The following is a 26,552-nucleotide window of genomic DNA, read 5'->3' on the forward strand; positions in this document are numbered from 1 at the left end:
GATGCTTTATGGTTTTCAGTGCGGTTCTTGATGAGTTGGTGCTTACTAAGTTTTGTGCCATCTCTCTCCATGATCTTCCTAGGGGGCTGTGAGCTTGAGAGGGCTTTCCTTAGTAATTGCGCAGAGGGGCAGGTCTCCTGTAAATGTCACTGGATAAACTTCCCCTCCAGCCCCAACATACTTTTCTTTTTTGCCAAGGTGTCTGGATGGTTCTGCCTCCAGCTTGCTTTCACTTAAGCTGGACTGCATAAGACAAGCACTCTAAAATGTTCCAACTTTATTTACAACCAGACCCCACCCTAGCTCCTCGGCTTTGCTCTGAGGGAGGAGCTGGAAGAGCAGAGACACTTTTGCCAAGCCCAGGGCTCAGGGAGATGTGCAGGGTGGGCCCCTCACTTCTTCTGGGCTTGTGCCCTGGCCCGCTGAATCTTGTCGGCTGTGGCCCCATCTGTGGCTCCGGTGCAGTGGGACAGGACAAGGCTCAGCTCTGCCTCATTCCGGTGCTCAATGGCCACGTCTGCAGCCTGAGCCACATCCCTGCGGTTCGAGCAGGAGGGGAGACGATGTTGGGCTGCCTAAGGGCTCAAATCCTGCCCCTCATCAGCTCAGTGGCTCAGCCACCCAGCACCCACAGGGCTCTCAGCTGACGCACCCAACAAGAAGCAAGGCTTTGACTTTCTGTTCAGGACCCACGCGGGAGGTGTACTTCTTGGCCTCATATTTGTTGTGTTGCTTCATGCAGATCTCCACAAAGGGCTTACGAAAGGGGGGGGGGGGAGAAGATAAGGCAGAGCCCTCTTGTCCTCTCACTCACAAGCAAAAGCCCAATGGACACATCGTCCCTATATATTTTATGTACCTGTTAGTATGTATAATCCTGCCCCACCCCACCCTGACACACACATACAACAGTTGTGATCTCAACTTTCTCAGGGCAGAAACGACTATATCAAGGATCTGTTAGAGCCTTGAGACCAATTATTTCCATGTGTCCACTCCACCATCCACTGCCACCCCCTCACAACAGGTGCTTCCTGCCCTTTCAGGGCCTGCGTTTTCTCTCATTGCCCTTATCCCACTTACCCACACACCTCTGAACTGCCTGCCACAGAAAGCAAACCTCCTCAATAACCTCCACTGCCTCGCAGATGTGCCCTCCTTGTCCCCCCTTCTTACCCCCACTCAACTACATTTCCTCAGGCGCATGGCCCTGAGGCCCTCCTTGGGGAGATCAGCTCATGCTCCTTCCTCCCAACATTTTCAGGCAGATTCGGGCCCATTATCTCATGTACCTGGCCCACGAACATGCATACCCGGGAGGCAACCACTAACTACATGGGATAGCTGAACAGGAGTAAGAACGGGCCACCTTGTCTATTCTGGGCCTGGGCCTCTCCCCAGGACTACTCTCCTGAGGGTGGGATAGGGTGGAGGGAAGGCCCCTGCCTCACCAGGTAGCCGATGGGTGATTTCTTGCTCTTAGAAAACTTCTCTAGCTCCTCCCAGTCTTCCAGATCTGCCAGGGCAGTCAGCTTCAGCCACCAGAGCCTGTGAGAAAGCTGGGCTTGGAGGTGTTGCAGGAGGGGCAGGTGGTCCCAGGACCTCCATGCAGTCCAGGCCCTCACCCACCTCTTGTCAGGGATGCGGAAGTCACGTGCCAGCTGCTCTGCACGTTTGTTGTGGCCACCAAGGATGAGGGTGGTGACCGTGTCATGTAGAGACAGGTCTAGGAACCGGCCCCCTAGTTCATCTTCGAGGCGTCGCTGCAGCCGTAGGAGCCTCATTTGATCCTCTGTGGCCTGGGGACAGAGATGAGGCAGCATGGGGATGAGAGGGACAAGGAGGGAAGACAGAGAGGAGAGGAGGTTCTCAGAAAAGGGTAGGCCAAACCTTGGCTGCAAACTCATTCTTGGCTTTGTAGAAGGCGTCAGCAGCTGTCTGCAGGGCTGCGACTCGCCCCTCAATACGCTACAAGGGCAAGAAGGAAGCCTGAGCTCACAGCACAAAGGACCTCAGCCCTCCCCACCCAGGCTACAGTTTTCTCCCCAATCTCTGTGCCCAGGGTCACCAGGACCAGCCTTACCCATTGGGTACATGGCTCTGGTGTCCCTAGTGGGAAGACTAGCTCCTCTGCGACAAACCCCCATCCTGGCCTCACATCTTCCCAGACTCTCCCTCAATAGTGAGGACTAGATGGGGTGTGCACCAAATGTGAGGCCTAGTCTCCTGGAGAAAGAACCAGACCAGCAGCCCAGGCCCTGGGCCCCACCCGCTCTATAGACATCAGACCTCCTCTGCAGCGTAGCTGGCTCGGATGTGGAAGCTGCCCAGCTCCTGGTGGTTGTCATCCTGATTGTAAAGGTCCTTCAGCGTCTCTAGCTCCTGATACTTACAGAACTGGGGCCACAGACAGGTAGTCAGTGAGCCAGGCCAAGTCAGGGGCTCAGGAGGCTCCGCCCCCACCTCTGCCCACCGCACACACCTGCCGGTACAAACTCAGGGCCATGGGCTGGTTCCGAAGAGTCATGAAAAAATCTCCTCGGTTCAGCTCATTCTTCAGGTGCAGCAACACAGTGAACACTGTGGGATGATGAGGTGGGACAGGGACTTCAGCTCAGCCCCTCACTCAGCCCAGGGGCCCCAGACTTGCCCTCACCCAAACCTTGCTCACCCAGGTCAGTATCCCCACTCTCAATGGCCTTGCTCAGTGCCAGTTTGCTCCTCTTCATCTTTAGGAGAAGGGGTACCTGCTCCCCAGAGCGTGGCTCATACTCCAGCAGCTGTGGCGTGGGAAGGAAGGCACAGAGAGAAGGAGCTGGCCTGGGGGCCTCTAATAGCCACATCAGAGCGTCTGGGGAGGGCTGGCACCCACACCTTGATGGCCAGCTCTGTGCGGCCGCAGCCATAGGCTCGCGCAGCAATGTCAGAGTAAGAGACACCAGGCGTGTCCCCCAGCTTCTGGTTAATGGCCCGAGCAACATCCTCGTCAGACACGTCCTTCTGTTGCACCTGCAGAGAGAGAGGGGTGTCACACACCTGGATCTCACCCCTCAGGGGCCCTCAATCAGGACCCACCTCTTCAGCTCTGTACTTTATATTTCCTACACCTCACCAGGGCCTGGAATCCCCTAAATGCCCTTGCACTCCATCCTACATCTTCACCTTGTAGCAGGCCCAGTGGGCCAGAATCCTGCTGACACCCTGCACTTCAGGAAGGCGCAGGTACTCGCATATCTGGATGGCTAGCGGGTAAAGCCTCCGCAATACAAGCCTGCAGGCAAGGAGGATAAAGGGTACAGGGGTGAGGCGAGCAGAACGAGAGAGCAGAGTGGCCTCAGACTGTAACTTAGACCACCTAGGTCCCAGAGAAATGGGTCAGGGGCAGTGACCACAATAGCCCACCAGCAGCTGTAATGCCCGCCCACCCACAGGCCTCCTCCCAGCACCCCTTGGGCTTGCTGTACCTGTCCAGCAGCACCTGGATGGTGAGCTGCTTGTATCTGCATTTTACTCGGTTAAGGATCCAGCTGGGGAATAACCCTATTTGCCAAAGACCTTCAGGTGGCATCTCCAGCCCCTTCCCCGTCCCCTGCCACCCCTGGCTGTAAACACCCTTCCAGCACGCTTGGGGATACTGGCTATAGGTGAGGGGGATCCCAATGTGGTAGTCCCGAACGGCATTGAGGACACGCAGGTCCTGACACATGCGCACGAAGCTGTCGGGTGGAAATCTGTCGAGGAAACACTTTCCGAAGGAGGCCGCCTGAGAAGAGCCAGAGGGCAAGAGAAGAGAGTTTCCCCCACTGCCAGTCCACCCATGCCCAGTGTCCCCTCCCTCCAGCCCTGCCATCCAGGCCAACCCTGAGCAGACTCTTCTGCATGTCTGGCCGGTGTTCATGTCCTGCGGCCTCGATGCACTGCTGCACGGCCTGGGTCAGCTGCCCCAGCTCCTGGATCTCCCGCAGGTACTCATCTGCCTTTTGGCTCTCTTTCTGGGGTGTGGGGGGAGTTCCAAAGACAGGGCGTCACGACAGAGAACACCCCCACATCTGGCCCCCAGCCCTTCTGGGCTACGGTTCAAATGGGCTGGTTTGGAGGGGCTGCAGAGGCTTGCACCCAAACCTCTTCAGCCCACTCAGGCCACCCCAGGTGCCCACACTCCCCCTTTATCAGCCCACAGTTGCCTGTGAGGGGCCCTGAGACCTCTCGATAGTAGCCCTGACTTGTGCCTGGGCTGGGGATAGTGGGGACTCCCCCTCCCCATCACTACATGGAGGACACCATGTCCCTTCAGTCCAACTGAGCCAGCCCTCCCCAGCCCAGCCTAGTGTCCTGCCTGGATCCCTCTCTTGACAGGTGGCACCTCACTGTGCCCACCCATGCCCAGGCAGGGGCAGGGGGCTGGGCCAATCAGGGGAAGGAGAAGGAGGAGAGCATCCTGGGGCCCAAGAAGCAGCCCAGGGCTTTACCTCATACTCCTTCTGGGCTTCCAACAGCAGTGCTCCAGGGGCCATTGAAGCAATTTTGAAGATCTCCTCACTGGCCACTGTGGGAGGGAGTTAGTGAGTAGGGGATGGGGGCAGGGAACCCCCAGCCCTGCCTCAGTGCCCTGATCCTGCTCTGGAGCACTGGCCCAGGGCAGCTGTGGTGCTGAGGAGCCTGTGCCCTGGGTCACGTGGTGCCCTTGTGAGGACCTCACCTGGAACCTCATGCAGGAACTCATGGGTGCTGCGGGAGAAGATGCGGACCCCATCCAGCTCAGGCACCAGGTAGGAGTCTTCATCTAGCACAAACCTGATCTTGGTCAAGGTTCCCAAAAGCAGCAGAGATGGGGCAGGGCAGGTGACCCCCTCCGCCCTCCCCCTCCTGGCAGCCCTCAAAGGATACTGGATGCTCTCAGGTGCATCGCCCACCACCATTAGCCGCCTCTCCCAGGCCACCACAACGGCTCTCTCCTTGCTGCGAGGACGGCTGCACCTGTCGGCAGCACCACACACACACATATGTCTGGGACACTCACAGGATACCGGGCCCACAGCCATGTCTCCCACATCACTGCTTAGATTGCTTTGCCTCAGGACAGCCCTGCACATGCTTGCTGCCACTTATCCCATTCCTCTGACTGACTTGTCTGCTTCCCTCACCCTGTGCTCTCAGCTCTTGGGGCATCTGGGGCCCACAGTGGGGTAGGGGTTTCCCTCAAGTGTGCACTGGTAGAGAAGATAAGATGCAAGCTCTACTTGGCTTAGCCAGCAGACAGGATGAATCTAGGTGTCCCAAGAAACAAGACTATGTCTACCGCCACTCCAAGCATAACACCCCCATCCTCACCAGACCATCTGCTTCGGCGGGGCCCGGATGTTGCAGTTGAACTCACACAGCTTCTCCTGAAAGGGTGCAGGGAATGTCATGGCCCTGTCTTAGCAATCACCAGTCTGGTTGAAAAGCCCTTCCCCTACCCTCAAAAGATCTTCCCTGGACAAGGACTGGTGCCGCCATATTGTCCTGGGATCACACCTTGAGTGATGTTGTCCCCATCCAGATGTAGCCCGTGTCTGTGAAGAGCGCCAGGTGTCGGTAGGTGAAGGAGACAGCCATCTGCAAGAAGCTGCTCACTCCTGGGGCCAGGCCAGGGGGCGTCTAGGGCAGGGCCACAGAGGACACCAGAGACACTGACTTCTCAGAGCCTCCCTATTGCCTCCTCCAGCCCCCTCACCCATTTCACTCCCACTCAGGGCTCTCACCACTGAGGAGCAGGCTGCATGGTCCAGGAGGTAAAGATCGGGCCCCACAGCCAGAAGAATGTGTGCCACTCGGTCCTGGCACAGTGTGGTCCAGCATGAGGGTGCACTCTGCAGACCTGTGGTCAGGAAAGAGGACAACCTCAGGATGACCAGAGCCCAGAGCTTCTGCTTCTGTTGGTCCCATGGTCTGGAGGCACATCTGTGGGCAGTGAATGCTGTCTCAGGGGTGTCAGGACTCACCTGGCACCTCTGGCATCCTACGGAGTTTGAGGTCACCCACATTGGCACTGAGGGTGAAGCGGTGGGCCCCTGTGAGAATGGCCACCCCGGAACCAAACTCAGTATGGAAGATCCGGGCATCTAGAACCCGGTTCTGGAGCACCTCCTGGGGAGAAGGGCCATGAGTTGAGCGAACCAGGGGGTCACAGACTCTATCCCCCTTCCCCAGGCCCCTGTGGCCCCTACATTGCCCATGCTGAAGTGTCTCCGGAAGTCACCATGAAGCCCGTAAACCAGTACTACACCGTCTTCCTGCACGCAGAGCAGCTCCTCCTCAGCTGACCAGCCCAGGGACACCACAGGCCCACTCTTCCACTGCAGAGGAGAAGGAGGTTCCTGAAGCTGTCCTTGGAACACAGAAACCCTGCCCAGCCCCCAGCCCCAGGGCAGGTCTGGGCTGCTCACCAGCAGACTGGCCAGAGGCATACCGGAAGCAGAGTAGATCTCAAGAACCGGCCGTACACTGGCAGCCTTCTCCTTCCGCCAGGGGTTCCTCAGCAGTGCTGCAGTTTGAGAAGAGACCTTCTGATCTAGCTCCACCAGGTCCACCCCATGTGAAGCAGGCCTTATGAACTAGCTCCTCAGGCCCACCTCATATGAAGCAAGCCTCATGAGAACCAGAATTAAAAACATCTCAGGGGGCTGGCCCCGTGGCAGAGTGGTTAAGTTCATGCGCTCCACTTCGGTGGCCCAGGGTTTTGCCGGTTTGGATCCTGGGCGCAGACATGCACCACTCATCAAGCCATGCTGAGGCGGCGTCCCACACAGTAGAACTAGAAGGACCCACAACTAGAATATACAACTATGTACTGGGGGGCTTTGGGGAGAAGAAGAAAAGAGAAAAAAAAAAAAAGATTGGCAACAGATGTTAGCTCAGGGCCGATCTTTAAAAAAAAAAAAGCATTTCAGTAGGGTGGAGAGGGTGGCATACGCCAGCAAGAACAACCCAACAGCAAGGTCCCCAGGAATCAAGGACCCTGAGTTCATCCCATGGTCCCAGAGCATGAGGTGGTAAAGGGATAACATACCAATGGGGCCCCCATAGGGCGCAGCGGCCACCAGGCAGTCCCTGAGTTCCTCCTTCAGGTCCCAGTCCATGCTGTACAGCTCATATTTCCTGCCCATACAGAGTAAACAGACATTAGCCTCCTCGTGGACCTGTATTTGGATGGAGCGAGCCCCAGAGGACCCCCTAAAGCCTCTACAGGGCAGTCAAGGAGGCCTCCCCCCAGAGGCGGGGAGGAGGGCGTTGACTAGAAACAGCTAGGCCGACAGATCACATGCAACCTTAGGGATAGCAGGTGAGGGAGCAGAGGGTGTTGGCAGGGAAGGATGTGGTTCTTGGGGCAAGTGTCCAAGGACGGCAGGAGCTCCTGGGACAGGCAGGCTGTGTAGCCAATATCCAGGGCACAAACTGAGGTAGGACTAGGGTGGGGTGGCTGGCTTGGGCCTGCATTAGGAGGACATAAGACCCTCTGAGAGGGTCTTTCAGGGTAGGCAGCCTTTCTTCTAGTTCTAGTACTTAACACCAAATCAGGTTGTGGGCTGTATACCCAAGGGTCTAGCTCAACACTTGTTGATAATGAACTTAGTTCTAGAGGTACTGAGTTAGCAGGGCCTGAAAGAAACCAAGAGCAGCTCTTCAGTGTGTCCAGAGCTGGGGAGAGAGTCTTGGGTTGGAGATGTCAAACTGTGAATGCTTGGCTCACAGGAAGTAACTGAAACCACAAGCCGGCATGAGATGACTGCAATCTGAGATGTGCATGGATCACCGAGGATGGAGCAGGAGGCTGAGGCATGCCATCATTTGATGGTGGGAGGTGGGGAAAAGGGGACAGAGAAGGAGTGATCACTATTCCAGGACACCAAGAGAAGACAGTGTTGAAGAAGGAGAGTGTTTTGGCTAATATCATTTCAAGAGCCTTCTCATTAAAGATCAGAAAGATGACTACCGCTACCTTCTATTTGACATTCTTCTTGGGGTTCTAGCCAAAATAATTTCAGAAAAAAATAAAGAGAGGCTTCTATTTTGGAGAAAGAGTGAGATTGCTACTATTTACAAATAATCAGATTGTCTACTTAGAAAATCCAAAGCAGTCTATGGAACAATGAATAAAAGAGCTTAGTAGTGTGATGAACCAAAATCAATATATCTGCCATCCCAACTAATTTTCTATAACATAGAAAGAACCAGTTAGAAATATAACTTTAAAAAGATCCTAATCATGATAGCAATAAAACTATAAAATCCCCAAGAATGGACCTAATAAAAATTTTTACAAAATCAAATCAAAGTTTACTCAATGATACAGAAGACATGGAGAAATATTCCAAAATGACCTATAAATGCACAAGAACGCCAATAAAAATCACCCTCAATGTTTTGGTGGGGAGGGAAGCACAAACTGATTCTCCATTTCATGTGGGGAAAAGAAAAAAGACCATCTGAAAGAGAAAATACTGGAAAATATTTAAGAACATTTTGAAAATATGAGAACACATATATATCAGATATCAAATACACTTAAAACTAAAATTAATTAAAACTTGTTTTGGCACAGGAAGATGCAAACATGGATCAGTGGAGAACAGAATCCAGAAAAGACCTGGGAATTGAGCTTGTAACAAAGATGGCATTTCAAATTGGTGCAAATTGATACTTGAAATGAGACAATGGGCCATATGGGAAGAATCACAAGAAACAATATTTCATTACTTAATCTCTACAACAAAATATTTTCCAGATGGAATTCAAGATCTGAATGTTAAAAAATATGAAGCCACATCAGAAAAAATCTTGGCTATTTTAACGATCTCAAAGTAGAGACAATTTCTATGCATGATATAAAACCCAGAAGTCACAAAGAAAAAGAGCAACAAACGGGTCTAAATAAAAATTAAGAATTTCTGGTTACTTCTACATAAAAGGGGGTAAAAACAATACATATTTATACTTGCTTCTATTTGAAAAGAGAAACTCTGGAGAGACTTATAAGAATCTAATAACAGTGCTTACTTGTAGGTGAAGGGTGCAGTCAGTTAAAGAGGGACAGGAGTGGGAATGAGACCTTGAGTTTTTAAACCATATTAATGGTTATTTATTAAAACAATTGAAAATTTAAAGATTAACTAATTCATGTATTAAATACTTGTTTGCATAATACAAATACATAATATGTGATATAATATAAATCTAATATATAATATGTATTAGATAATTAACTAATTAATGTATTAAAAAATTTTATGCATTAAAAAAAATTCACCAAAAACAAACTAGGAAGACAAACTATGAAAAGGGAAAAAAATGCTTGTGACTCATGTGAAAAAGGGATATTTTCCTTAAAAACTCAAAAGGCTCTAAATAGTTTTAAAAAATAAAATAAATGGTCAAGGGCTATAGCATACTACTTTATGTGAAAAAAAAATTTTTTTTTTGAGGAAGATTAGCCCTGAGCTAACTGCTGCCAATCTTCCTCTTTTTTCTGAGGAAGACTGGCCCTGAGCTAACACATGCGCCCATCTTCCTCCACTTTATATGTGGGATGCCTGCCACAGCATGGCTTGCCAAGCGGTGCCACGTAACTGCTGTGCCACTGGGCTGGCCCTATGTGAAAATATTTAAAAACTAAACATAAAAATCTTGAAAAAAATAAACTATTTAAAAGTCTTTCTGAGGAAGACACAAAACCCAGAAATTATCAAGGAAAAGACTGATAGGTTTTACTGTATAAAAATTTAAAATCTATACACTAAAAATTAACACACAAAATAAAAGCCAAGTGATCATTGGAGAAAATCTTTGTAACATTTGTAACAAAGGGTTACCAGGGAGAACATGTAAAGAGCTCCTTTACAAATCAACAGAAACAACACAAAAGGAAAACAGTCAAAGGATATGAATAGACATACCTAACGACTAGGTAAATATGAAATAAGAATTATTTTTTATGTTTTGGCCTTCTGAATGGCAAAAATTAAGAGGCTAATAACATCCAATATTGGTGAAGATGTGGAAAAACAAACACTTTCATACATTAGTGGGAGTATAAATTGGTCCGGCTGTTACGGAAGACAATGAACTGCTATCTATCCACCTTTTAAAGGTGTACACCCTCTGACTTAGCCACTTCCTTCCAAGAGTGTAACTTATAAAACTGCTTGCACAAGTGCACAAAGGTGTGAATTCACTGCACCCCTATTTAAAATAGTTCAAAAAGATCCTGAAAAAAATCTCCTTAAATGTCCACCAAAATGGGAGGGGTTAAATAAACTATGGTAGGCCCATTCTGGGGAATATTATGTGGCCATTAATAAGGTGACTCTATGTATATTGACATGAAATGATCTCAAGATATATTGTTAAGCTAAAAAAGCTGCAGCTCAATATGAACCATATGAACCCATTTCTGTAATAGGAAAACTGAGCACATTTTTGACAAGCATATTTATAGATAATCACGTGTGTAAATACACAGAAAAACACCCGGAGACACTAAGCTGCACCAAGTCAGAGACTGTGGTTACCTTTGAAGAGGGTGGTCAATCAGGGAGAGCTGTAGGGGGACTGCCAACTTTTAGGCTGTATACTTTTGTATTATTTGAGTTTTTATAACCCCATACGCATTTCTTTTGATATTTTGCTCCTCAAATCATTGGATGAAAATCTGATAGGAAAACAGTCACACGGACCTAGCCAGTTGTCAATTCATTGCTGCTCAGCTCCAAATTCAGCATTCCTTTAAGCATTTCTCCTTCACAGTGAGAGTGATGTTAAGCTTTCTCAGTAGAGGGCACTGGAGGGATGCTGCATGAGGAAGGGGCTCTCCTGCTGCTTCCAGCCGGGCACAGCCAGCTAGCAGCCAGGCTGTGAGGACATCTGGTGGTGCAGCAGGCAGCAACCTCCAAGGCTCTCCCAGACTGGCATCACCTTCCCACGGCTCCCTGGACAGACACCACATTCTTGGCCTCTTGCCCATGCCAGGTCCCACTTCCTCTGCATGCCAAGATGCCTCCCCACTGGCTACCCTACCTGCGCCCTTGAGTGTTTCCACTGACCCCACTCTACATACCCATGTCACTGATTGTGGCTCACCTTATAGACACCGTGGGCTCCAGGGTGCCTGCCTGAACCAGCTCCCCCACTAACCCTGCACCCCCACACCCCTCGTCACCAGTTGCAGCTCACCTTTGCCCCTCTACGCTCTGAATCCCAGGGGGTTGCTTCTTGCTTGTCCAGCAACAGTGTACCAGCTGGCAAACCAGTGAACTTCTCTGCCATCCAGTGGGCTGCAACTGTATTTTCTCCAATAAGGTCTGAACCCCAGTCTGGGGAAGGGTCCCCCTTCCTAGTTTCTAGTTCTTGGGTATTCTCCCTCAGCCATAGGCTACCATATAAAATTTTCTTATATCTTATAGTTACTCTTTTATCACAGTTTAATAATTCTTTTTTTTTTTAGGAAGATTAGCCCTGAACTAACTACCGCCAATCCTCCCCTTTTTGCTGAGGAAGACTGGCCCTGAGCTAACATCCATGCCCATCTTCCTCTACTTTATATGTGGGACGCCTACCATAGCATGGCTTGTCAAGTGGTGCCATGTCTGCACCCAGGATCTGAACTGGTGAACCCTGGGCCACCGAAGCAGAACGTGTGCACTTAACCGCTGTGCCAGCAGGCCAGCCCCAATTAATAATTCTTTATATTTATTAAACTTTACTAGTTTAAGTCTCCTGACTGGACCTAGACTGACATAGACTTGGTGCAGGGAGTGGTCCCAGGAGATAGACCCCCTAAAGATGAGCTCTGGGGATTGGTTTGGTCGTGTGCTTGGGCTTGAGAGCAGTATTGAGCTCCCTGCCAATGGGAAACGGATGCTAGTAACCAAGTGAATGCAGTGGCATCACAATTAACCAAGTCTGCAGTTTACTGTGGTGAAATGCCAAGTCGAACATGTGCATCGAGAGTGACTTTGGTGCATGATGATTATAAGGGCTGTGGTGTAGATGGATTATTCTGAGTGCACTTGAAAATTTGCAAAGAGAAAATGACAAGCTTGGGTCCATTAACTTTCAGTGCAAGTCATGGTCTAAGAAGCAGAAAGCTTCTATAACAGCCCTAAAAGAATCTCTTATTTCTTGTAGCCACACAGCTGCTACTGCTGAAAATCAAATGCAAAAGTGAACTGTGCGGGCTGTTAAATTATGACAGTTGAATTCACTAATGCACCATTTCTCATGTGAAAGTTAGGGTACTGTTCAAGAAAGAATGGGATCCTGAAACAGAAGGGGGATATCTGGTTAGACCCAGATGAAACTGACAATCTTGAACCCCCAAGTCATTCTCAGCCTTCCTTACCAGTGGAAGTAGCTTGCCCTCCTGTGTCCACCTACAGGTGGTGGGTGTCCGAGATTAGCCTTCCTCTGCTTGCAAACCCTGTGATGACCTCACTTAGGGTAGATGTCTTGAATGCCTCCCTCCCCAGGGCTGACCTGGCTAACACTACAGCTGAGTGGCTAATCTGCCAACAGCAGAGACCAATACATGGTCCCAAATGGCACCATTCCCAGAAGACCAGTCTGCAAGTTGATTATATTGGACCTCTTTCATCATGGAGGGGGCAAAGATTTGTTCTCACTGGAATACACACATATTCTGGATGTGGATTTGTCTTTCCTGTCTGTAATGCCTTTGCCAGCACCCACTATCTGTGGACTTCTGCCTTATTTACCTTTGTGGCATTCTGCAAAGCAGTGCATCTAATCAAGGACCTCATTTCACAGCAAAGGAAGTACAGCAGTGGGTTCAGGTCCATAGAATCAACTGGTCTTACCATATACTCCATCACCCAGAAGTGGCTGGCCTAAATTTACTGACAACTCAGTTATAGTGCCAACTGGGAGACAGTATCCTAGAAGGATGGGGTTCTATCTTATAAGACGTAGCTTATGCTCGGCATCAGAGACCATCATATGGTATTGTCTCCTCCATAGTCAGAATACATGGGACCACGAATCAAAGGGTGGGAGTGGGAGTGGCTCCTCACTATTACATCTAATGACTCTCTTACAAAAATGTTGCTTCCAGTTACAGTAACTTTGAGATCTATTGGTTTGGAGAGCTTAGTCTTCAAGGGGAGAATGTTTCCACCAGGGGACACAACAATGGGTTCACTGAATTGGAAAATAAGAGCGCCACCTTGCCATTTTAGGCTCCTTACGCCACTGAACCAAGAGGCATAAGAAAATGGGGTTAATTTACTGGCTGAAGAGAACATCCTGATTACCAAAGGGAAATCGAGTTGCTGCTACACAATGGAGGCAAGGAGGACTACGTCTGAAACCCAGGGGATCCTCTGAGGCACCTCCTAGTACTTCCATGTCCAACAGTAAAGGTTAATGAAAAACTACAGCAACCAAAAAAAGCTGTAAGACTCAGGAATGAAGGCTTGAGTCACTCCACTATGTAAGGAACCCAGAGCAGTGCAGGTTCTGGCTAAGGGCAAGGAGATATGAGATGGGCAGGTGAAGAAGGAAACCACAGGTATCAACTATGATCTCGTGACCAGTTACAGAAATGAAGGTTGGAGACACTTTGCGTATTTCCTCTATGCTTGTTATATGCATGTGTTTATAAGTATATATTAGTCATCATCTTCTCTCTCCTTCTCATCTTTATTTTATACACAAATTACCAGACATTAACTTTACAATTTAATTTTTAGGTAACATGGGGCCAGCCCGGTGGCGCAGTGGTTAAGTTCGCACGTTCAGCTTCTTGGCAGCCCAGGGTTCGCTGGTTCGGATCCCGGTGTGGACATGGCACTGCTTGGTGTGCCATGCTGTGGTAGGCGTCCCACATATAAAGTAGAGGAAGATGGGCACGGATGTTAGCTCAGGGTCAGACTTCCTCAGCAAAAAAAAAAGAGGAGGACTGGCAGTAGTTAGCTCAGGGCTAACCTTCCTCAAAAAGAAAATAAATTTAAAAAAATAATAATAATAATTTTTAGGTAACAGAATACTCAATGGGACTGTGGCTCAGTTTGAAGAGAAATTAATACAGTGGTGGATACAATGACTGTTAAGACTGTGTCTTCTCATTTTGGGAGAGTAATTTACTTGTAAGAAGGATGGGGCTATCTTGTTAAGCAGAAATATAGACTTATTTTGCTGTTGCAAGGGAGTTCAAAAGCGTGTCGCCGGGGCCGGCCCTGTGGCCAAGTGGTTGAGTTCACGCGCTCTGCTTCGGCAGCCCAGGGTTTCGCCGGTTCAGATTCTGGGCACGGACACAGCACTGTTCATCAGGCCATGCTGAGGCGGCGTCCCACATGCCACAGGTAGAAGGACTCACAACTAAAAATATACAACTACGTACCGGGGGCTTTGGCGTGAAAAAGGAAAAATTAAGTCTTTTTTTTTTTTTTTTGGAGGAAGATCAGCCCTGAGCTAACATCTGCCAATCCTCCTCTTTTTGCTGAGGAATGCTGGCCCTGAGCTAACATCCATGCCGATCTTCCTCTACTTTACATGTGGGACGCCTGCCACAGCATGGCTTGACAAGCAGTGCCATGTCTGCACCCGGGATGGGAACGGGCCAACCCTGGGCTGCCGAAGCGGAATGTGTGCACTTAACCGCTGCACCACTTGGACCGGCCCCAGGAAAAGTAAAGTCTTTAAAAAAAAAAAAAAGTGTGTAGCCAAGTAGCCAAAGAGTGCCAGTATCAATTTTTGCCTCCCAGCTCCAAATTCACCCTTCGATACATGCTACACAGTGAGCCGGATGTTAAGCTTTTTTGGTAGAAGGCGCTGCAGGGACACTGCAGGAGGAAGGGGCTCTCTAGCTGTTTCCAGCAACTGCAAAGTCAGTCAGCAGTGTGGGTATGAGGACACCTGGTGGTGGTCTGCCTCAACCAACTGCCTAGCACACACAATCCCCTGGTGACTTCACAGCCTTGGCCTCAGACTGGTGTCCATCTTCCCACAGCTCTCTCCACACAGACACTGCATGCACCAAGTCTCCTGTCCACACTGGTGCTCCCACTCCCTGTGCAAGCCCACGAACCTGACCACCAGCTGTGGCTCACCTGTGCCCCATTTATGCCCTAGAGGGCTGCTTCCTTCTTGCCCAGTGACTGTGGACCAGCTCTGGCCCAGGCAAACCAGCAAACTTCTCTGTCATCCAGTGGGCTGCAACTACATCTTCTCCAGCTTGGGGAGAGTACCCCCCTTCCAAGGTTGTCCTCTCTTGGGTACTCTCCTCAGCCCCTGAGGAGGACAGTTTTATTTTATCTTATAGTTACTTTATCATGGTTTAATAGTTCTTTATATTAAACTTCCCCTGTTTAATCACTGTATAGTTTCTGTTTCCTGCTTAGACTCATACTGATGTAACCAGTGCAGCACTCCACAGACTACTTTCTTCTCACAAATGGGTAAAAAATATGACTTTACAATGGAGGATGTGGCCACCAGCATCTGAACCCACTGGTCCACCTCAACTTCCCTCACAGCAGACAGCCTGATACACTGATGCCTCCAGATATGAGGCAGCACAAACAGCATCATCTACAAACCGTTTCCACCAAAAATACTCAACCTGAATCTAATCCAGCCTTTAGGTCTAAAACAGTTTCAGGAAACACAGGCTTCGATACAGAAAAAAGTTTAAAGGCACCACAAGAAAGCAAAGGGACAAATCTAGAAGTGACTTGGTCTCTTGAACAAGCCAATGTCATGAAAACAAAGGGTAGGGGTGGGGTGGGGATAATAATGTTCACGTTTACAAGAGGCTTAATCAAGAGAGGTAAGCAAACAAGTAATTCTTATTTGGATCTTGATTTGAACAAACCAGATATAAAAAAGACAATTTGAAGACAACTGCGCAAGTCTGAATAAGGGGGGCTGTCATTTTAATGTTAATTTTGTTAGGTGTGAAATAGAGTATTTTTAGAGGAAACTGTGGGGTTTTTTTTAAGGTAATGCACATTGAAGTTATGTCTGTAGTCTACTTTAAAATACAACAGAAAAAGTATTTGATTGAAAAGATAGGTCTGGAGTTTGTTTTTAAACAGTCCCCAAAAAGTGTGTGTGTATTGGGAAGATGGGGAAGAGATGAAATGAGAACGGCAAACTGTTGATATTTGTTGAAGCTGGGTGATGAATACACGGATGTTCACTAAATTACTAAGATTTTTTAACTTCTAAAAGAGTTGAAGCAAATATCACAACACAGTAACATCAAGCCTAAATAATGGCTATGAGGGTGCTCATTCTACTCTTTTACTTTGTTGTACACTTGAAAATTTTCAAAGTAAAAGGTTAAATACAATTTCCAAGAAAAAAGGGGGGTTTACTCTATCCAATGCTCCAGGGAGTCAAGCTCAGATGAGGCCTGAGCTGTGTCCACTGCAGTAATGAGATATCACTGAGAACAGGGCAGGCAGACCAGAGTAGTGCTCAGTGGGAAGAGAGAAAATGGAAGTATAGACAGCAGTTTTCAGACACTTGCAGGGGGCAGAGAAAGACGGGACAAGGAGAAGGGACCTATTTATTTTTTGAATAGAGAAGTTTATTTATTTATTTACTTTTTGAGGAAGATTAGCCCTGAGCTAACATCCACTGCCAATCCTCCTCTTTTTGCTGAGGAAGACTGGCCCTGAGCTAACATCCATGCCCATCTTCCTCTACTTTATATGTGGGACGCCTACCACAGCATAGCTTGCCACGTGGTGCCATGTCCGCACCCAGGATCCGGAACCAGCGAAACCCTGGCTGCCGGAGCAGAATGTGTGAACTTAACCGCTGCGCCACCGGGCTAGCCCCTCAACCTCTCTTCTAAGAAGATTTTCAGGAATATATAATGTATCTTCAGTCTCCCTTCTTTCACCATAAGGGACGTTTCTAAAGTACCTGAAACAATGTGTTCAAAACCCAGCTCACCTCTTCTCCACCAAACTCACTCTTCCTTTCTCATTATCTTAAGCCAAAAACCAAGTCATCCTCCATTCCCTGCTCTTCTTCCTCCCTACCAAATGCAACCCATCACAATCTCCTTCAATTTTACCTCCTAAATCTCTCTCAGACCGGTCTCTTCCTCTCCATGCCCACCATTACCCGCTCAGTACTCACCACCATCAACTTCTCCCTAGTCTGGTCCACCAGCCTCCAAACCAGTCTTCCTTGCTTCCATTCTTGCTTGCCCCTTCTGACTTGTCCCCCCATGGCCTCCAGAAGGAATTTAAAAGACACACACATCTACAAATCCAATTACATCAATCCTGTCATTAAGGCTTCCCATTGTTCTTCAAATAAAGGTGGTCTTCAAGGCCCTGCAGGGTGTGGCCCCCAAGGCCTAGAAGAAAGGCATCAACCTGACCTCCTGTCCTGCCCCTGCTGCCTGTGGCACTGCAGCCACACTGGCTCTGTTTCAGTCACTGAGAGTATCCCAGTCTTTCCTGCCTCAGGACCTTTGTTTATGCTCTTCCCCATCCCACTCCCTGCATCTAAGTTTACTCATCGCCTGGATGGGGTATTACTATCTCCTTCAGAAAGTCTTCTTTACCTCCAACCTCCCAGTCCGTTAAATGCTCTCTTAGGACCCTACACCCCTCCTTTATAATGATTATGATTAAACAAATCCTGAGTCATTAGTGGTTATCAACTGTCTCCCCTGCTGGCTATAAGCTCTATAATGGCAGACGGGGTCCACATCTTTTTATTGGTCAATACACACTCAGCTTGGCAAAGGGTTGGGCAAAATTAATTAATGGGATTAGCCCAAGCTGGGTTTTTAGGATAAAAATGGCTAAAATTCTGGAGCACCATAAGAACTAGTCATGATTTCCTCTCCTTGCCTTCCCAAATTCAGTGAGTTTTCCAGAACGTTACTTCCAAGGCAAACAATCCTATTCTATAGATAGGGGTTCAAAATGTAACGTCTGCGACCTGCTTATCATTCATTCACTTACTGGAACATGTATTATGTCCTGATAGAAGGCTATACACAAATACAAATAAAACTAAGTATCTGCACTCAAAACATTTCCACTCTGGTGGAGAAGCTGGAACACACTATTATATTTCCCCATTTAAAAAAAAAATCTTATGCTTTAGCAGCACACATTGTAGAAAAGGACTGGGTTCAAGTCCTGGCTTCACCACTTTCTAGCTGTGTAACCTGGTCACCTAATCTCTCTGTGCCCAGTTTCCTCATCAGTAAGATGGGACTAACGATGTCTACCTCATGGGGTTGTAAGACTTAAGTTAAAATACATAAAGTATTTAGCACAGTGTCTAGTGCATAGAAAGGCTCAACTCTGTTAGCAAAAATAACATATCCTCCACAGCAAGGCTTAGAGCTCTCCTCCTTTCTGGCAGTACAGCACGATAAGGGTATGCTAGCCACACAAGTCATGTCTATGGCATGCGCTCAACACTTACATTCATTTAAAATTTTACCAGTGTTATCAACAAAACTAAGACTTCATATGATAAGCAGGAGCCCTGTGGTAATGAGGTCACCATCTTTAGTACTCTCTGATTTAGCAAGCCTGTGCAGGCAACATGTATTTTAAAAAGTAATACGAGTTAATATTTTTAAAAGTGTATGCTATGCATGTAAACAAAATTACATGGCTACTTTAGTCAACAGCCATCCCTTCTCCACAAAAAGAGTTGAAATCACTGTTATTCTCTACTACCTTTACTGATTTTTAACTACATTTTTGCAATTTTTCCACATTGTATATGCATGTTTATAAGAGAGAAGAATTATAAATAAACACCAAGTGCAATAGATCTCTAAGAGCTACCACAAGGCATTCGTCCACCTTAGGAGTGTTTTTTTTTTGAGGAAGATTAGCTCTAAGCTAACATCTGCCACCAACCCTCCTCTTTTTTGCTGAGGAGGATTGGCAAGATTGGCCTTGCAGTAATATTTGTGCCCATCTTCCTCTACTTTATATGTGGGACACCTGCCACATGATGGCTTGATGAGCAGTGTGTAGGTCCACGCCAGGGATCCGAACCAGCAAACCCCGGGCTGCCAAAGCAGAGAGCATGAACTCAACCGCTGCGCCACTGGGCGGCCCCCACCTTGGGAGTATTAAGGGCTGACATTTTCTGTATCAAAAATTACATCGAAAAGTTCTAATATGTGAGTAAGAATGGTATACAGTTTCTCTAACACAAATGGGAGTCTTTTATTGAAATCAGACCCGAACGTGATGTCTTTGTGATCTTCAGTTGCAATCAATAAAGTATTTTTAAAAAGCTTTACTGGGCAACTACCACATAGCAGGCACTGTTCTAAATAGGTATTGGCGATAAAGAGATACAAGAAACATAGTCTCAGCACTCAAAGAAATCTATACAAATATTGCCTTCCTGTGCCATACATAGCAGACCCCAGCACCGGGACCTGTGAGTCCCAAATGCAAGTCAGCTGACTCTCCTGGGGTTGGACCAGGGAAGGTTTCAGAAAGAACCCTTGAACTAAGTCCTGAAGGATGAGCAGGAATCTCCAGTGAGATAAAGAGAGAAGTGGCAGTGCCCAGAGAGGGAATTGCATGCAGACTGGTGCAAACACAAGGAGCTATAATACATCATGGTGTGTTGGGGCCTGTAATTCTGTGCAACTGGAGCACAAGATTTGGGCAGGAGAGGGGCAGGTGAAATTGGAGAGACATAGAAACTGATTTATAGTTGTTTATAGATGTTCCACGAGAAGGAGTTTGTACTTTATCCTATAAAGAACGGAAGCCATTGAAAAATCCTAATCAGGGTAATGATGTGATCGGTTTACACTTGAGAAAGATTAGTGATGTAGCAGGCGACCGCTCCCATGAGAGGGCTGCGCCTAGCTGGCAGTCCTCCCTCGCGCTGACCCTGGGTTCACTGACGACTCCCCCCTTCTCCCAGCCGTGGTCAGCACTGTTACCCGGCCCGCCGCGGGATCCCGCCGCGGGATCCCGCCGCCCTCGGAGTGCCCCTGTGTTCTGACTTTAGCAGCGCTTCCCGGCAGGAGACTGGGCACTCGCTGTCACCCGTGGGCGCCTCCCTCAACGTGACCCGAGCATCCTTCCGGGGACTGAAAGACCTGGGCTTCAGCGTTGGGCTCCGCTCCTACTTGTGTGACTACAGTGTTGCCTCAGTTTCCTTCTGTGGAGGAGGGGAAGGCCCGGCTTCCTCCCCACAGGCGGCTGTGCGTTAAGTGGTAGACGCCGGGGCAGAGCCGGCGAGGGGCGGACCCCAAGCCAGCGGGGACAGGGGCGCGCGCCGCCGGCTCCACCCGGAGACCGGAGGCGGCAGGTGAGGCGGGTAAGCTGGGCCGTGGGCGGGCGGGCGGGCGGGTTGCTCACCGGTAAAAGGCGGAGTCCCCGAGGGGATTCCAGTTCGCCGTGTAGCAGTCCATGGCTGGTGCGGGCGGCGGCTGGGCAACGCTGAGGGGACACCCGCCTAGCGGGCTCCAGGCCGGAACTTCCGCTTCCGCCCGTCCGGGTCACGTGGCGAGGCCGCCGCCGCGGCCATCACCACTGTGGGCAGCTGAGTTCAGCCGCCGCCGCGCCCCCGCCCACACCCGGGCCGCGTGCCCGCCCGGGTGGGCCCGGCCCTGGCTGCTGGCCCCCGCGGCGGCCACCCCCGCCAACTTCCTCTTCCCCTCGGGCGTTGGGCGTCGCCCAGGGCGGGACATGGGTGACCGGAAGTGGGAACTGTGAGCGTCTCTGCCCGGGGCGCCCAGGCCCGAGGCGCCGTCGGGGCCGCCGCGACGCACGCATGGAGAGGGCTGGGCGCCGGGCTGCGCACCCACGGCTAACTGGGACGCACGGGCTCTGCGGGGCGTGGGCTGTGCAGAACGGAGCGGCCTCCCAGGGCGCGGGAACATGAGACTAGGCCCGGAGCCCGCCGCGGGCGAGGCGCGTGGGGCGCAGGCTTGCCCTGGCCGCGGGTGAACAACGCAGAGCCCCGGGAATCGGTAATTGGCGCGAGCGGGTGCGCGCATGCGCGGGAGGGCGGCGGGCACGTGGCGGGGCCGCGCGGGAAGCGCCTCCATGCCCTGGAGGCCTGCGGGCGGGGCGACCCCTGCCACTGGTGCCAAGTGTGACTGAGGCCGGCGCCAACTTGGGCCCCAGTGTGCCGGGGCCACCTTGTTCCTGTAGCCCTCAGCAGCCCGGGAGGACCCGGCGCAAGTCTGATTTATCCTGGGGCGGTCCCTCGGGCGGACCTGCCCTGAGTCCCCGCCCTCGCGCAGCTTAGTAGCCTCTCCCTGCAGCCCGTCGTTGCTTGCGGCATGGTCTTCTGTTTGGAAAACGAAGAGCCCCGCCGCCCGCTGCGAAGCACCATGGTCCACTTCCAGGCTTCGGAAGTCCAGCAGCTGCTACACAACAAGTTCGTGGTCATCTTGGGAGACTCAAGTGAGTGCCCCTCTAGGATCACACTTCCTAGTCCTGCGTTTGCAGCCTGTTGTCTACATCTAGACCCTTTGTCTCCATGTCAGACCTCCTCTCTGATCCCTAGTCTGTTCCAGTCCAGTAGGTTTTATTTTTGTTTTTCCCCACGCACCTGCCACAGGTGTCCTGACAGATGTAGCCTGTCAAGCTCTTTACCCCATCCTTGCTCAGCATTTTTCTCCCTGACTGTCCCCCATAATTTCCCTCATGGGAGCGCTGGTCTGTCCCCCTGGATGATTTGGCAGACTTACCTCTGCCACGTGATCTTGGGTCACCTTCTAATAAGTTAGAGGGTGGTGCACAGCTAGAGGGAATGGAGGCAGTGCCAGGACTTCTTAACCTCATCTTTTCTGCTGCCTCGAAGTCCACACTCCACAGAGGTGGTGTTGGGCAACCCCTGCCCTGGGAAGATGGGAGACCTGGGCTTGGGAGGAGCTGGGGTGGGGTGAGGCCTGCCTCAGCCTCAGGATCTCTGTCTCCTTGCAGTCCAGCGGGCTGTGTACAAGGACCTGGTGCTCTTGCTCCAGAAAGACTCACTTCTCACAGCCGCCCAGCTGAAGGCCAAGGTGAGGGAAGCTTGGCAGCCCTGACAGTGGTGGGAGGGCGCAGACCCTGGCCTGGCAGGGTCCTCCTCCCTGGCATGGGTCTGACCAGCTGGGGTGGGGGGTGGGCAGGGGGAGCTGAGCTTTGAACAGGACCAGCTGGTGGCTGGGGGTCAGCTGGGTGAGCTGCACAACGGGACACAGTATCGGGAAGTCCGCCAGTTCTGCTCGGGTTCTGGCCACCACCTTGTGCGCTTCTACTTCCTCACCCGCGTTTACTCCGAGTACCTCGAGGACGTGCTGGAAGAACTGACATGTGGGCCTGCCCCGGACCTGGTGATCATCAACTCCTGTCTCTGGGATCTCTCCAGGTTGGGGGCTGGGGTAGAGGGAAACACTGGTTGGGGGTGGAGCTACGGCTCAGAGGCCATCTACCCCTGTGCTCTCACCCACCCTGTGTGCTGCCCAACAGGTATGGCCGCTGCTCAATGGAGAGCTACCGAGAGAACCTGGAGCGGGTGTTTGTGCGCATGGACCAAGTGTTGCCAGACTCCTGCCTGCTGGTGTGGAACATGGCAATGCCCCTGGGGGAGCGCGTCACTGGGGGTTTCCTTCTGCCAGAGGCAAGTGACCGGGGCCTCTCAGGATCGGGGAGGAGGCAGCTGACTGGTAGATACAGGACTCTCCCTCCCGACCCTGCTTCATTCTGCGGCTCTTAGATACTGCACTTTCTCACTCAGCTCCAGTCCCTGGCGGGCTCTCTGCGGCGGGATGTGGTTGAAGGGAACTTCTATAGTGCTACGCTGGCTGGGGACCACTTCTATGATGTCCTGGACCTCCATTTTCATTTCCGGCATGCAGTACAGCACCGTCACAGGGACGGTATCCACTGGGACCAGCACGCCCACCGCCACCTCTCACAGTTGCTTCTGACTCATGTGGCCGATGCCTGGGGTGTGGAGCTGCCCAAGCGTGACTATCCCCCTGGTGAGCCCTACCACACAGGGGGAGGATAGTGATACAGAGGGGGCCCTCCGAGCACAGGGCTCAGAAAGAGAACAGAACAAGTACTCAGGGGGAGTAGAGGCCCCTTAAAGGACTGTTGTGGCCCCTGAGTGCTCCTTCCTCATCCCCTGGGGAAGGTGAGATCACAGGAGCAGTATTCCAGTCCAAGTTTGGGTTCTTTATGGTCTAGCCATGTAGTCAATTCTGTGTACATGAGTGAGCTTAGACAAGTGTTGAGCACGTGAGGCAGCATGTCAAAAGCTGTTCACTTCTACCCTATAGGCGAACAGGGAAGAAATGAGGGTGCTTTTAGCTAGGCACGGATGTGGGGAGTAGAAAGACAGAAATGGAGGAAGGACGATCCAGGCAGTGTGGCAGAAGCAAAGAAGCCCCTTGGCTGTGCTCTCAGTTCCTGCCTCCTCACAAAGTGGGTGTTGTGGCTGATTGTTTCCATGTCTACTTCCCCACTGGGTCATGTTCTCAAAGGGCAAAGTTCCCACCTCACTTGTTGAGAGCTTACCCCTTTTTGACCCCAGTGTCTAGCACAACTGCTGTGTACATAACACCTACGGGATAGTGTTTGTTGCATCAGAGACACAAGTCACGTTACAAGGCTGTTTGTAGCAGCACTAGAGGGTGTGGGGACACAGAAAGGCCAGGGATGTCCTAGAAGTGGACTTCTGGGACTCGGTAGCCAGGAGTTGGAGCTTCATGGAGGTGAATTAGGACTTTGATTATATAATGGTCCAATTTCCTTGTTTTTTAGATGAGAGAACTGATCCCCAGCAAAGGAAGGGATGCTCTAAAGGTTGTTAAGGCTAGTTCATGGTGGCTCAGGTCTTCTGAATCCAGTTTGGAGCTACAGGAGTAGGGACATCAAAACAAAGCGTTGGGTGGGAGGATGAGTTGGTGACTTTGGTGGAAATGTGGACTAGATTTGGAGTGAGTAGTGCCTACAGAGAGATGGAAGCTGAGGGTGTGAGTGTGAACCATGCAGGAGAGAGCAGAACAATGGGCACGTTTTTGAATTGAAGGAAAGAGGGGCTGATGGAGGAAACAAAAGGAGATGAGGGTAGATGCACCTTCAGGGAGGACAGAGGCTGTTGGCCGTGTTAGGAAGAAAGGAGTTTGTTAAATTTGCCAAAAATTGGTTACATTTTAGTAGGAAAGGTGTTGAAGAAGTGGGATGGGGTTAAAAGAGGCACTGAGCAGTTCATGGGGGAAGGGAAACTAGGCAAAATACTCTGGAAGTTTGGAAGGAGCAGAGGACTACTGGGAGAAGGGAGCAACAGGATTTTTATGTTTTTAAGAGAAGACTTACTAAGTTTACTTATCTGTCTGTGAGGAGAAGCTGGGAGAAGACACAGCGTAAGACAGAGGATCTGGGCGTACAAAGGGAGAAGGCTCTGGAGGGGAGCATGAGGTCAGAACAAAGGCAGATCCATGACTTGAGAAAGGCAAGAAAGAAGGAACACACCCTGGGCGAGACCTGAAATGGAGAGAATGAGGAAAACCGGCTAGAAAGCAGGGAAATGAGAGGGTGCTTCCGCCTCGTGGTCCTGTTCTCCTAGAGGAGCTAGTAGAGGTTTAGAAGTGTGGACAGCCAGAGTTCAGGGTGGCCTGGCTCCCCAGGCCTACCTAAGACAACCATCCCATTCCTAGACCCATGGATTGAGGACTGGCCAGAGCCGGATCATCTGTTCCAGGGGAGCCAGGGGCAGCCCCCAGACTTCGGGGAGCAGCTGGCCTTGCCCCCACCCCCGCCCTCTCCTTTGCCCCCTCCCATGCCTTTTCCCTACCCTCTTCCTCAGCCCTCCCCGCCTCCTCTGTTCCCACCCCTGCCCCAGGATGCCACTTTTTTCCCAGGCCAACCCTTTCCACCCCCTCAGTTCTTCAATTATAATCCAACGGAAGACTTCTCGATGCCACCCCACTTAGGTAGGTGCCTCCTCAGCCTGCCCTTACACCCCCCCAGCCTAACCTTCTGTGCCCAGGTGGGCTGAGAGGAGTTGGGTAGCCCTTGTGCCCCTCCAGTGTTGGGTTCAGTCACAGCTGAGTCTGGAGCAGCATCTATAGACTCGTTAATCAACTCATTGATTGTCATAATTTCCTGGTTCGGAGGTAGGGGAAGTGGTATTGCCATTTTGCAGACGGGGAAGTGCAGAGAAACACGTTGGAGGACCAGAGCTGCCTGAAGGGAGAGTTGGCCCACCCTGGCCAGAAGTCCACTCTGATAATGACTGGTTCTTTTGTAGGATGCGGCCCTGGAGTGAACTTTGTGCCTGGCCCCCTGCCACCTCCAGGCCCAGGCGCTATCCCCCATGGTCATCACTGGGGCCCAGTGGTCCACCGGGGGATGCCACGCTGTGTTCCCAACAGCCCCTACCATGTGCCGAGGATGGGGGGGCCCTGCAGGCAGCGGCTCAGACACTCAGACAGACTGATCCACACATACAAACTGGACAGACGGCTTCCTGCCCATTCGGGGACATGGCCTGGGTAAACTGGATCTTGGGCTGGGGCTGGATGTACCAATGGCCCTGCAGGGCCTGCTTGCCACCCCAGGTACTGGGCCAGGATGTCTGCTGTGCCTGGCATTGTTCTTGTCCATTGCTGTCACCAATAAAGGCATGGAAGAACAGAGTGGCATTTTCCTGTGTGAGGGAGTGGGTCTCCCAAACCATAATCTTAAGATTTGGGAGAGGCTGCCTCTCGGCTCTCTCCAACCTTGGACATTTCCCCTCACATTGTTTAGCAGTCATTGAATATGTCCTTCCTGCTGTCTCTCACTCATTTCCACCCTCACCAGAACACTCATGTTGATTAACAAAGATTCTGGAGGGGCCTGTTGTCAGCAGCTCTTTAGGTTTGGGAAACATCAAGGGCTGAGTTGAAGTTGTCAACATTTTATATGAAATTTTGAATTTGGCTAGTTCTCACCTATACTACACATTCATGTGTACATTCAACATTCATCTACTCCTGGAGACAGAAAGACACATACCTTATCTTGCATAATTCTTGGCACATGGTAGACACTCAATAAGTGGTTGGAACTAAACAAGAAGCTCCCAAACCCAAGTGGGAGACCAATTAGAAACCCATTATTTGATGGATATAATGTGCAATGGGAGCAAAGTGAACACAGATTGACTTCTTTTGGGGGAGGGGGGCAATAGAGGAGGACCTGAGGGAGAATTCCAAGGTGGGGGGTAGGAGGATGTGCTGAACTCCATAAGGAAGTTAAAGAAGAGAGTACAGGGTCTCAGCTTTAACAAGTGGTCTTGGCCGTAGGTTCCTAACTCCACTAAGTGTCAAAGGTGGAGTATGGGGTGGCATGGGGTGGGGGATGGAGCATGGCAGTGGGCTGATAAATGATGTGAGGTGGGAAAATAAGGTACACAAAGACCCATTAGCTAATCTTCAAGTAAAATTGGGTGGAAGAGAGGGATGCAGAGTTCTTGCATTGATTTTCCGTGCTTATTGAGATTTTACCTTGGCAAAGGATATAACATCTCGCACAGAAGGAGATGGAAAT

The 26,552-nt window shown here is 50.5% G+C and overlaps 2 protein-coding genes across 3 annotated transcripts; one reads left to right on the forward strand and one right to left on the reverse strand.

The window, feature by feature from the left end:
* Positions 1-262: 262 nt before the first annotated feature.
* Positions 263-20,537, reverse strand: VPS16 (VPS16 core subunit of CORVET and HOPS complexes). Of its 2 annotated transcripts, none has more exons than XM_070588921.1 (24): positions 20,379-20,537; positions 7,052-7,140; positions 6,429-6,526; positions 6,210-6,338; positions 5,985-6,129; positions 5,745-5,860; positions 5,518-5,640; positions 5,332-5,387; positions 4,888-4,977; positions 4,700-4,794; positions 4,470-4,546; positions 3,861-3,992; positions 3,636-3,763; positions 3,465-3,503; positions 3,163-3,271; positions 2,875-3,009; positions 2,672-2,780; positions 2,483-2,580; positions 2,290-2,397; positions 1,891-1,968; positions 1,630-1,799; positions 1,452-1,548; positions 653-756; positions 263-537 (listed from the first exon to the last, which is right to left on the reverse strand). In XM_070588921.1, the coding sequence occupies exons 1-24, from the start codon at positions 20,429-20,431 to the stop codon at positions 393-395; spliced, it is 2,523 nt and encodes an 840-aa protein (XP_070445022.1). In that variant the 5' UTR covers positions 20,432-20,537; the 3' UTR covers positions 263-392. The 2 variants fall into 2 exon arrangements, with proteins under 2 accessions (XP_070445022.1, XP_070445023.1); XM_070588922.1 differs by having other exon boundaries at positions 3,465-3,500; positions 20,379-20,523.
* PCED1A (PC-esterase domain containing 1A) lies at positions 20,512-25,655 on the forward strand. The gene is made up of 8 exons (XM_008527596.2): positions 20,512-20,992; positions 21,290-21,431; positions 21,954-22,033; positions 22,142-22,380; positions 22,482-22,632; positions 22,750-22,996; positions 24,677-24,952; positions 25,270-25,655. The coding sequence occupies exons 2-8, from the start codon at positions 21,308-21,310 to the stop codon at positions 25,515-25,517; spliced, it is 1,365 nt and encodes a 454-aa protein (XP_008525818.2). The 5' UTR covers positions 20,512-20,992; positions 21,290-21,307; the 3' UTR covers positions 25,518-25,655.
* The last annotated feature ends 897 nt before the right edge of the window (positions 25,656-26,552 follow it).

The sequence above is a fragment of the Equus przewalskii genome, chromosome 21, assembly GCF_037783145.1.
Source record: "Equus przewalskii isolate Varuska chromosome 21, EquPr2, whole genome shotgun sequence".
NCBI classification, from domain to species: domain Eukaryota; kingdom Metazoa; phylum Chordata; class Mammalia; order Perissodactyla; family Equidae; genus Equus; species Equus przewalskii.